The sequence below is a fragment of the Apteryx mantelli genome, chromosome 4, assembly GCF_036417845.1.
Source record: "Apteryx mantelli isolate bAptMan1 chromosome 4, bAptMan1.hap1, whole genome shotgun sequence".
In the NCBI taxonomy this organism is placed as follows: domain Eukaryota; kingdom Metazoa; phylum Chordata; class Aves; order Apterygiformes; family Apterygidae; genus Apteryx; species Apteryx mantelli.
In genome coordinates this window covers 73,084,979-73,097,137 of record NC_089981.1, presented here as the reverse complement: position 1 = coordinate 73,097,137, position 12,159 = coordinate 73,084,979, and the positions used below count along the sequence as shown (strand labels likewise).

General features: G+C 40.9%; 1 protein-coding gene across 3 annotated transcripts in view; it reads left to right on the top strand.

Moving 5' to 3' along the window:
- The window catches only part of ASB2 (ankyrin repeat and SOCS box containing 2), a 30,826-nt gene that overhangs the window by 16,438 nt on the left and 2,229 nt on the right, over positions 1-12,159 (top strand). For 2 of the 3 annotated variants that reach the window (XM_067295624.1, XM_067295626.1), the window contains 3 exons: positions 2,280-2,451; positions 7,211-7,772; positions 11,534-11,687. In XM_067295624.1, the coding sequence (XP_067151725.1) occupies positions 2,280-2,451; positions 7,211-7,772; positions 11,534-11,687 (888 nt within the window). The remainder of the gene's footprint in view (positions 1-2,279; positions 2,452-7,210; positions 7,773-11,533; positions 11,688-12,159) is intronic. The other variant, XM_067295625.1, reaches the window with a different exon arrangement.

Sequence of the window (12,159 nt, the reverse complement as noted above, 5' to 3'; positions counted from 1 at the left end):
GAAGGCCAGATTGCATAGGGTCTTTGAGAGTGCATGGACTAGACACAAAAGTTTCTTCAGCATCCATTTGTGGTCACTCACTTTGTGAAGTAGTTTGGTGCTCTTTAATTGTATTGACTGGCAGCTTTCAAAACCCATATGACTGCACACACGTAGCCTAAAATCCAGTCAGTTATAAAAGAAACTGTAGGTAGTAATAAATGGCAGAATTTGAACATTAGCCAACCCCATTTGCTCATGAACATGTGCAGTGATGGGCAAGGTTAGTTTTCCTCTGCTAATGTATCCTGATGAGAATGAAGTACTACTGTCGTTAACAGTTTTACACAAAGGAGAAGCAGACTCACTCTTTCTCGTGTGTATGTGTGTTCAAACATATAAGCAAAGTGAATTTGATTCTAGTTTATACTAAACTTACCTTATACTGCTCCAGTCATATAAAACAGCTTTAAAATAAGCACAATATACTTTACTCCCATTCTGAGGCATATTTTTGTTCTCAGTGTGGCATAATATCTTCAACATAGGTGAGAATCAGGCCCTACACATGTGAATATGCTTGTGAAATGAGACCAAAACAGCAATGAAGATAAAAACTTCTGAAGCAATTTGTATCGCCAAGAGACATATGACAATTGGGGAACAAAAAATGTTGTCTGTTGTCCAGCTAGCATTGTCAAGTCAGTTTTATATGACCAGTTAGTCCATCAAACTGCCTATGATTTTGAAAATGGAGCTGGAATGTGATTTGTGTTTCAACATAGATACATATTAGGATTTCCTTAAAGTTCAATTTTGAGAAAAATACACAAGAGAAAATCCAATAAAACTGTCCAAATATTTCAAGCCCTCAAAAGCTCCTCTGAGAATGCAGGGAATGATATCATTGCATTGTTTATGATGTGCAATGTTCATCATAAAAAAGGTTTCTTTTGTATTTCTTTTTCATTAAGAATGTAGTCCTGTGTTATGTTTTGTCACTGCAGTTCTCCTGATGTTTCTAACTACAATATCTTCAAGGGGCCAAACACAACACAGATGTTTCAGTCTGGGGTGAGAGCCCAGAGAAATGTTCTTCTTGGCAGGGAGTTTTCATGATCAAACAGGAGACTGACTGACTCTTTTATTGGAGTTAGAAGCAAAACTCCAGTGAACTGTCATTCCCATTTAGGATACACATAGAGCAGCCTTCCTGAAGACAGAATGGTATAGTACACTACAGTCAAAACCTAGGCTTTCAGGCCTTAAATTTCTAGCATAGAAAAAGCTAAAATTCAGATTCAAAAATGCTTGTGGACAAAAAATATTAGGGCTTGGTTAGCCATCACCCACTAGAGCTCAAGAAAAATTCCCCAAATAATCCAGTAGCTCATTAATTAATATTATTTGTCTTTTTTTTCAGTAAAATTTAATATTTGGAGCCTAATTTGAAGCCTGGAGAAATCAAGACATAGGGCCTCAAATGCTAAGTTCTGAAATGAAATATTCATTGACTAAGGCATGCCTGAATAAAAGCAGCTTTCAGAGCAACTTTTAGATACTGAATTCTTTGCTTTGTATTATGAGAATGTCTTGTTATAGAATTCTATTTTAGCCTCGATAGGTACTACAATTAAAATATAGTATAAATAGTATAAATATACTTATAGTATAAATATATATAGTATAAATAGCATACATAAACATACATTTTATATATACATATGTAAAATATTATTATAGAATAATTTCCTTTGGAGGGGTCCTATTGAAATCATCTAGTCCCACCTCCTGCTGAAGAATAGTGTACATACATAGGGTAAATATATAAATACTAATGAGATTATTGTGTCTAAAGAAAAGGCCGTGTTATATAAAGAACTACCCTCTAGCATATTTTAAAGTGTTTGCCTTTGAGATATAGTTGGATGGAGCCTGGATTCATAACTGTGAGCTAATGGTTGACACCCACTGTTTTTTTTATCCTGTGGGTACCTCCCCTTTCCAGGAGTGTATTGTCACTTTATCACATTGTTTTCCCCCAACAGACTGAGTAAAGAGAATAATTGCCCCAATAAACTTTCCCTCATAAAATTCACATCATAGTAAAAGTCAGTGGAGATCTAAAGTATAACTGTATCAATTTTTTATTTTGATATGATATGACCTCATTCACATCCCCTTCTGGCACATATTGTAGTTCCAGTGTCATGGCATGGAGACTTAACTGTTCATTCAAAATATGTTGCTTCTGTCTGATTTTAACCTTTTAGTGCTACAAAGATTTCATTTCTTCCTAGGTGCTGATATAAATACTCAAGCCAGTGATAAAGCCTCTGCTCTTTATGAAGCCTGTAAAAATGGACATGTACGTATTGTGGAGTTTCTCTTGTCCCAAGGAGCAGATGCTAACAAAGCCAATAAAGATGGCCTGCTACCTCTTCACATAGCAGCCAAAAAAGGCATTTGCGAGTAAGTTTGGGTTCATTTCATAGTTTCACCTTTTAGACAAGAATCCAGAGTCCTTATGAAAAAGAGTATAAGGTTCCATATCTAATACTGAGCATTGCGAGTGAGGGAGCTGCCAGCTGAGAACTCGCCTTTCCATTTTTAGAGCTTGGGTTTGAAATTCTAAACTGAGGCAGGGCAGAGCAGTAGTGTGAGGTGAAAGATCCTTTTAGCTTTGCCAAAATATCATTTATTAGGGCTAAATAACCCCATGCATCTTGGAAGCGTATTAAACTGAGCTCCACAAAATATGTTGGGATGGAATAAAAGCATCCATTTGGAGGGTTAGTGCTCAAAAGCTATCACAGCATAGCTTAGTTTGCAACCATTTTCCTACCTAAACAAGCCCATAGTGATTCTTACACATGAGCAGAACATGCTGCATTCATCTCTGGTGTGTTCAGGGTTTTTTTAGCAATAATTCAGATGTGACAGCAGGAAGCGTTTAAGTGAATCTCTAAGGCATTCGCGAGACCATTGCTAGAATATGGTGTCCAGTTCTGTATCCTTCCTTTCAGAAGGCTGTCAAGAAATTGGAAAGACTTCAGAAAAGGAATAGAAGAATAATTCAAGGTCTGGAAGATATACTTTATTAGTGAGTGATTAAATGACTCTTAAATGTAGCAGACAAATGCATAAAGAGATCCAGTGATTAGTTTCTGAAATTAGATGTGTTTGAGATAGAGTTGAGCACACACTTTAAACAGTGAGACAAGTAACTAATGAAAAAAATAACCAGGAAATGGGTAGATTTACCAGTCTTTTGAATTAGAGGTGTTTCTAGGAGGAGGAGAAACTCCACAGCCTATGAAGGTATTAGTTTAAAAGATGCCACCTAGAGATGTGATTATAGTTCTGTAATGTAAGTAGTTTTTGTCTAGCTCTTCCAAGAACTGATAGATACTGTCATTGCAGCATGCTTCTGATCCTGAACTCCTGAGTACATGCTTCTGATCCTAGGGCAAATTTTACATCCTGCCTTTAACTCCTTGCTGCTGAAAGGGCCAGTGGCTCATAGACATCTGTGCAAAACAGTCACATCTCTGATTGCAGCGAGAGACTCCTTTGATGATTGTAGTGGACTCTTCTGACTATTACATTTTCCATCAAAATCCTAACATCAATAGTAGAATGAGAGAGTACATCCAGCTGCAAAGACTGTGTCTGGATATTAAAGCTGTCTTTGCAAAGAACTGCTGGAACAGATTCTTATGTATTTAACAATGTCTGAGGAATGAAAACTTTTGACAGCACTATACCTTCCCATAGTAACTTTTCTCCAAGTTTCAGTCTACTTGAGAATCCTAATTAAGTTTCTCAAATCACTTAGACCTGAGGATATTTATTTTCTGTAACTGGACTAGGCCTGCTTCTTTGTGGAAGCTGTATGTTCCAGAGGGCAGCCCAGTGTGAATTTATGTAATGGATTTATACACTTCTAGCATGTGTGTAAATGTCTTGCATAGGCTTATGCAAGGATGATTCAAAATTTTCTCTGGGGGTTGAATTACAAAGACATTTTCTTGAAAACAAGCACAGTTTCAATGAGAAATGGGCCAGAGACAGAACCCAGCTCCTGTCACTCACTTTCAAAGATGTTAATCCAAAAGTACAAAACATTGATCTGAATCCAATTTGTATATAAAGCCTAGACCAGCTCTCTGAATCTACTCCTCCCCTTTGCTCATTACCTCCACACCACAATATGAAATCAAATTTACATGGAAACTCTGCAGCCTGGGTCCATCCCTATGTTATGAAAGAAAGGGCTTGATTCAGATCTCACATCAATTACTGCCAATACTCAGCAGCATAGATGAGATCAGAATTAAGCCTGAAGTCTGAGTTCCTTCACATGTAAAAGACTGAGAACAATTTTTTGGTTTGTAACTGCTGAAAACTGAAGTGAAAAAAACAGGTCTTTCGTGCAGCCCCAACCAAATATTTATCTAAATGACAAACTTTTAACCCAATTGACTGATCATTCTTAATTCCTTTGGTAGTCAGTAAAATAACACCCTTCATGGTGACCTCTCTTTGTATTCCTGCAGATTTAATACGTAATTCAGCAGGAATTCCACGCTTCAACTTTTTGCCAGAGCATGAAGGCTCCCTACCATCAAAGAGCCAAGAATGTGGTCCCAAGGCTCAACTGTCAACTCTTGTTGCTTGGTGTTTGTTTATTTTAAATGACACCTTGTCAATACTGACATGAAATTCATAAGGTTCATCTCATCAACTGTAGGAAAGATAATAGTGAGCAGTCATTTAACCCGTTTCCTCTTGGAACTGATGAGCTGAGAAGGGAAGACATTATTTGTGAAGTGTGGGCAGATTTATTAAGTAAAAGCAAGTCAATAATCTCTTGACACACTCATGCTAAGGATACGCTGCCTCCTCCATGTAATTTCTAGCAAATAGAAGTCACAGAACTAAGTGTCAGGGATATGGGGAAATGTAGCAACATTTCAAATATGTATATGAGGCTCAGCCCTGTGACAGAAGTGGGTTGTGACCTGGCTTGTCCTGCCTTTGCTGCTTTCCCTTGAGCTGCCTTCCCCCTACAGACAGGTAATAGAGACTGCAGTTGTGGAGGCACCATATAACTGCATCAATCCTCTTTGGAGGATGAGGAAAAGAGGAACAAAAGGAACAAAATTTTGAGGAACAAAATCAGGTTCGTGATACAAATTTGATGCTTCCTGCTTGACCTGCCAAAACAAATCTGGGTTGCAGGTGTTGTACCAAGGTCTGGGACATTGCAGCATTTGGATGCAAAGCCTTGGTGCAACACCGCTGCAATAAGGTTCAGATCCTCCCCACAAACAGAAATGAGGCAGTGCCTCTTTAATTATATGTGACGAGCTGGCTGGAGCATGTATGCTTCTGGAGGGAAATAAGAAAACAGATCCTTAAATCTTCAAAAACAGTAGACTGTGAGATGGCTGATCTTGGTGTGGTGTCCTCACAGTGCTCCGTGCCCTTTTTGCTATTATGGGTCTTACAGAACATTTGCTAATGGTGGGAAGTAGCTAGCTCGCCAGCATCCAAGCCTCCTGCTCCCTGGTGAGTATCACGGCACTGGAAGATCAGTGAGGCTTCTTGGAGAAAAACCCCATGCTTCATTTCCCGAGATACTTACATAAGGACCAAGCCCCTTTTGTTTAAGAATGAGATGTAGAAGTAACTTGGAGACATCAACAGTCCATCATGTAAATGAGAACATAATTCTGTAATATGTTATGCATCTTCTACTCTTATTTCAGCTCCTGGGAGCTTTGGAGGCTCAGTCTTTTTCAGGACCATTCAGTGCATCACAGGCGAAGCTTACACTGACAGTAGTGCTTATATTTTGCTTAGTTCATTATGTAAATGTTTGAGGCCCCAGTGTTGGGACTGGCTGTTGCAGTCAAGCTCAAGATCTCTAGCACTATAAAAGAGACACAGTGCATGTTCAGGAAACTGAGCTCTGCACATTTGTGTATTTGAAGAGCTGTTGCCTGCTATACAGAGGAGTCTGTGTGGGAGGAGGAGGAGGTGTGCTCAGCTTGTTGGTTCCCACAAGTCCCTTTTTTAGGGGTCTCTCTCTCCACAGGCATCATATAGGTAGCATGGCAACATGCTGGGACAGTAGGAACACTCAATTTGAATGTTGCCTGATCTCTTTCTGGATCTGGCTTAAAGTGACTTGTCTGTTTTATAGAATCAACCTAGTCCCTTGACTAAAATACGCAACTTTATGAGCAGGAAATGAGGATTAAACCCATGGGTTTGGTCATCCAGCTCCAGTGACACCTATGGAGGCACCAAAATGATCATGGATTTTTGACTGCAGGGTCACTGTACTTCACATATTTGAACGTCACTTTATACAACGAGAGCAGCTCAATTTACGTTACTGCATTTAAGGCCGTGTAACACTTTCCAATAGCATTCCCTGGTTACTGGGGTTTAGAACTTGGCTGAACATTTTTTCTCCCTGGGCTAAAGCATGGCAACTGGCCTGCAAAATATTTTTATTTCTTTTTCTCCCTTTTCTTAATTGTCTTTTTGGCTCCCCACAATCTGGAATGGACATTGATAGCCCTGTGGATTTGCCACAGCCAAAAGGCAGGCAGTGAAGGCCTCCAGGACAGGGCTCAATTCAGGGTAAAAACTGCATTGTAAAATCTGGCATGGAGGCTTGAAAACCAAATATATAGCTGATCCTAGCTAAGTCCCACAGAGGAAGGTTTGGTTTCATCCCTTTTATAGTCTCAGGCATCTTGCTGAAGTTGTGACATATGAGACCTACCGATGTCCTGACAGAGGTAGGGAGACACCTCTTTGCCAGCAGGTCCATATGCACGGGTCTGAAACAGTTTTTAACTGCCCATTTGGGTTTTGGCCTATAAGTGAGTTACCACAGGGTAGATGAGCTATCAGCATGTCACCTCTTCCATCGTAACTGCCTTGTCCCTGCCTTTACCTTACAGAAACTGGGAGATAATTTCAAACAACTTGTTCCTCCCTGCAGGAGAGGTCACATAACTAACATTTTCTGCAAGCCAAGAGCATACATAAAGCTGTTGACAGGTTCCAAGTTCATGCTCTGATTTACCTCAGAGCGAGTTGTTTCTGTACCTGAGTTGACAGGCTCTTTCTTATGATTACAACCGTACAGCTACAATTTGCAGTAGATTCCCTAAAGCTCACAGCTCCTCACTGACTCTCCACCTGGCAGGATTGTCTCCATGCTGATCCCTGTAACCAGCCGCACTCGTGTCAAGCGCAGTGGCATCAGTCCCCTGCATTTAGCAGCTGAACGCAACAACGATGACGTCTTGGAAGAGCTGATCGACGCTGGCTACGACGTGAACACTGCCCTCTCCCAGGAACGGTCCTGCCTTTATGAGGACAGACGCACCACCCCCCTTTATTTTGCTGTCTTTAACAACAACATCTATGCCACAGAGCTCTTGTTGCAGGCTGGAGCCAACCCCAACACTGACCTCATCAACCCATTACTTATCTCCATTCGCCACGGCTGCCTAAAGACCATGAAACTGCTTCTTGACCATGGAGCAAACATTGATGCCTATATTTCAAGCCATCCCACCACATTTCCAGCTACCATCATGTTTTCAATGAAGTACCTTTCTGTGCTGAAATATCTCCTGGATCTGGGCTGTGATGCAGTTTCCTGTTTTGAGTGTCAATATGGAAATGGTCCACATCCTGTGTTAAATTACAGAAGGGACAGACTTAATGATCCTCAGCAGTCCAAACAGCCAACCACAGTACAGGTAAGCACTGCCTAATTTATGTACAGTACTTCTGAGGACCTCTCTTACCAATGCATCTTGCTATCTTAATGTATTTCTTCTCCCAACTTTCCTGTGAGAAAAGATGTCCTTATTCCTACTTCAAATGCAGGAAAAAAAGGCTCAGTAAGAGTTTGTAAGTTGCCCAAGGCTATGTTCAAAAACAGTAGGAGGGTAGGCAACAGACCTTGCAGCCATAGGCTGAATTTTAGGTAAATTCTAGCCATCTCAACAGCCTTTGCTGGCAGATCTACAATACTGTTTTCCTCTGGATTTGAGCTGCTGGGAGTGAAGCATGCTTCCTTGACAGGCAGTATCATATGGGCAGTAGACTATGGGCAGTAGGAACCTGCTTGTGTTATTTGCCATGTAAGATTTGCGTTATCTTGTACAAAATTTAAACTCCTGGTTAAAGCAAAATTGTCTAGTCCTTCATGTAATGAGGGTAACCTAGTGAATGTAAATAGTTGCAGTTTCCAAGTTTACTGAATGAACAGCCCTGGAGAGAGTATAAATCATTACATTAGCTACATGACTTTCTGCATTGCATTCAAAGTTTTCAAAGGAAATTAGGAGATTTAGATCCATGAGTTCATATTTTCAAAGCCACTTATGAATTTTAGGTGTCCATGTCTTACATATGTATCTGTGCAGTCCTTTCCAAAGCTTAGCTGTGGCTTTCAATGAGATGAAATTGGAGTCTTAATCCTCTAAACTACTTTACAGGATCTCAGGTAACACATTTCTTTTGGTCTCTGTTGACTCTTTCCAAAATATCTCAAACAAAATCCAGCCCTTCCATCAAAATTTGCTATCCTGCAATATGCAGCAAAGCAAAGATAGCTCAGAATGGCAGTCCTCTTTCAGGAGGATATCAGGGAAGGACTAAATCAACTCCTATCTAGTTAAAGCGTAGCTTTGGGGGATTCAGAAGAAAGTGTCATTCAGCTGAAAGAGATGGTCACCAAAAAATACTCCTCGGTGATGAAAAGAATAAAGGAAAATATTAAAAGATCCTGGGAAATCCTGAGCTTTTTCATAATTCCTGTGTTCCAAAAGATTTTGCTCTCCAGTACCTACCTGGGAAACAAAAGGAAAAAAAATCTCTCATCCTGAACAGAGCTGCCGTCTCCTTGAGAGGATTTGTTGAAGCAAAATTTCTCACGGACACCACATTTTCATCAGAGAAAAGGCATAAAATACAATATCCCCAGTTCTTGAGCCATGATACGATACAACACAGAGTGAGCAGAGGGCTGGAATCCCAAGACAAAGAGAAAGAGTTTGTCTGTAGCCCTCTGTGATATCCCAGCCACACAAAACATTCTGTTTTTCACTTGTAGAAATACAGTATTTCCCTCTCGGTCTCAGCTAACACTATTTCTTAGTGCATATCAAAATGCGGAACCTCTTGCAGACCTCACCTCAAAGGTCAGACAACATGAGACAGAGATAGCAAAAGCTGTGTAAAATTATATCTGTGCCTACAGCAGAAGAGATATCAGTGAGGGACAAATACATACAGAATGGAAAAAGCAATTCCTTCCCTATAAGAAATGTTATTTTAAATTTACTTCCAACAACCAGGGTGGCTAATAAAAGTAAGGGATGTATGGTGTAGCTTCATGATATGGTTGTGAAGGTTTATATTCTGAAATATAGAGGATCATATGAAACCGTAACCTTCTCCTCACAAAAGATGTATATTTCTTATTTTCTCATACCAGTTTACATAGAGATAATAAGTCAGAATGATTACTCTTTATACAGTAAAGACTATGAGCTACTGGAAGTGAATTTGAAAACTGCATAACTATAAATCATTACTATTGCTACTAAACTAATGTTTCTTGGGGAAAGTGAACCCAGAGAAATGGTCACTGTCTCACTCTGTATTTCCCAAATTGCAGTTTTCAAACAATGAACATGGGGATGAAGTATCCTACTGCTGTGATAGGGCATTCAGGGGCCTACTGAGACTGCAGGCAAAATATGTCCTGGGACTAGAGTCACTTTGTCTCTGAAAATCCCTTTGCATGTAGTTGCAGGTTTGCATTGTTTTGTTTTGTTTTGCTTTGCTTCATTTTCTGCAACAAGATTTGGAACATTTTTATTCTGGAAAATGTTTTTGTAGACTGAGCTTGTGTGTAGGGAGGAGAGAAAAGGACAGGCAAGATCTCTGGCAGAGACAAGAACAGAAGAACATTAAGACCAAGTGTTTTATTGACCTATACCTGTGTCCTCATTTAAATTCAGACAGAGTGGCTTTACTGCTTGGAGGTGGTAGTGCAGATCCCCTTCTTTGCACTTCCTGTGGTTAGCTGCATGGCAACAGCAGTGGCACTGGAGAATCAGGCCAAACTGAAATTTTGATAATCAGTCCAGGTAGGAAACTGGGTTGTCCACTGGGATCCTCCCAGTATTTAATTTTCCTAGGAAACACTACATAGGGATGCTTAGGGAAACAAAGTCAGAAGAGTAGTAAACACCTCTGTGGATGCTCTCACTTTAAATAAAATGGGCTTATAATATTCTGCAGCTTTATTCTTCCCTAGATGAGCTAATATCATTTTATTTCCGAATGAGAGTATCCACACAAGGGCTTAATGCATTTTGAGTTAGGGCTCATGCAAATACAATCAAATGTGATCTAGTTACAACAGTTTAAACTGAAGGAGGTTTAAGCTGCTGCCGTTTCTTTCACATTTGGGGTAGGCTCAGAGTGTGCCTGCTGACAGCGTCAGTGACTGAGCTGATGAATGGTACTTAAACCACCATAATTCAATTGGGTTCAGCCATGTGCCTGAATTCTTGTGCGCACAGTGTGATTTAATTCATCTTAACTTTCCTGACTGCTCCCATGCAGATAAGTCACAGATATCTTCATCATATGCAGCACCCTAATAGAGACAGATGAAGCTGTCTAGTATAATACACATATTTAGACTGAAGTGGAAAGACAAGCCACTACTTTTTTAAATGTGACAACATAAAGTCAGTTTCTTAAGTCTGTTTTTCATTATCGATATAAGCAGCCCTCCTTGCAAAGGCTCTGAGTACTCTGCAGCTCTCACTGGTGGTAACAGACGTTTTGCCTGATCCAGGACTGAGTAAGGGAGGTGTCTTTGCTCCATGTTAGGCCCAGGATAGTTCTCCTACATGTGAGTGAAACTGTCTGGGATTCATCTCCCAGACTCGTTTCTAGCAAGGTGTTTGATACCCAAAAACTGAAGATACCAGTGGGTTCACCAGAGCCAGGAGGTGCTGTGCTCTGCCAAATCTCTTGTTTCTCCAGAGCCTCCTTTGTGCACAGTTGCCCCACGGAGGCCCTCTGAAGAAGGAAAGGGACCCAGCACGCTTGGTTGCAGCACCCTGGGCTGTGTGGACCCTACAGCAGCTCCAGCACCAGCTCGGGGTGAAGCCAGTAGCGCTGCTCTGCCCTCCCATTCCCATGGGAGAAGGACTGTCAGACCCCTGTAAACAATTCAGGATCCTTTCTAAGCTCCAGAGCTAGTACTCCACCAGGGTTTCGTCTCCTCCTCCTGTGGTGGTAAAGGGGAATTCTGCCCTCAGTCTCAAAAAAGAGGCTTAAGTAGAAGTTTTCTGAGGAAAAACTTGGATTTGTCCTCATGGCTGGTAGAAAGGTGAGACAACCAAAGTAGCCAGGGCTGTTGCTGTTGTTGTAGTTTCTGCGGGGTGCATTCATCTCTCACTGACAGTGATGAATCTGTTTTTTGTTGAAGTTTTGTGACATGGTGTCTGCTCCAGAAATGAGTCGTTGGGCCGGGCCAATTATCGACGTTCTCCTGGATTATGTGGGTAACGTGCAGCTCTGTTCCCGTCTCAAGGAGCACATAGACAGCTATGAGGACTGGGCTGTCATTAAAGAAAAAGCAGGTATGGTCACCCAGGGAAGAATCCTGCACAGAGTCCCACTGTTGGATTCAAAACCTCAGTCACCATGTCCTCTTATAGTTTCCATTCTTTCTGTTGAAAAGTCCTATAGGTTTTTAACCTGATTTCTACAGAACCATACTGGATTCATCCCTGTTAAACTCTATAGGATTTCCCCACTGAGACTGAATTACATTTGGGCCAGGTATGAGGTAGTAGAAATTGCTGGGTTGCCATTGACTCTGTGATATTAAATTTACACCAGCTGTGGATTTGACCCACTGGGAATGAGCCTTGCCAGTGTAGGAAGGCTCATTTGGGTGAACCAGGGGTGCAGCCAGAGTAGGGCAGGTGAGTAACCTGAACATCTCCACAGTGGCTCAGCAGGCACTAGTGGCCTTAAAACCACCACTAATACTCTGCATTTCTAAAACAGCATTTTCCATAGGCATCCAAAGTCTTTCATTGACATTGT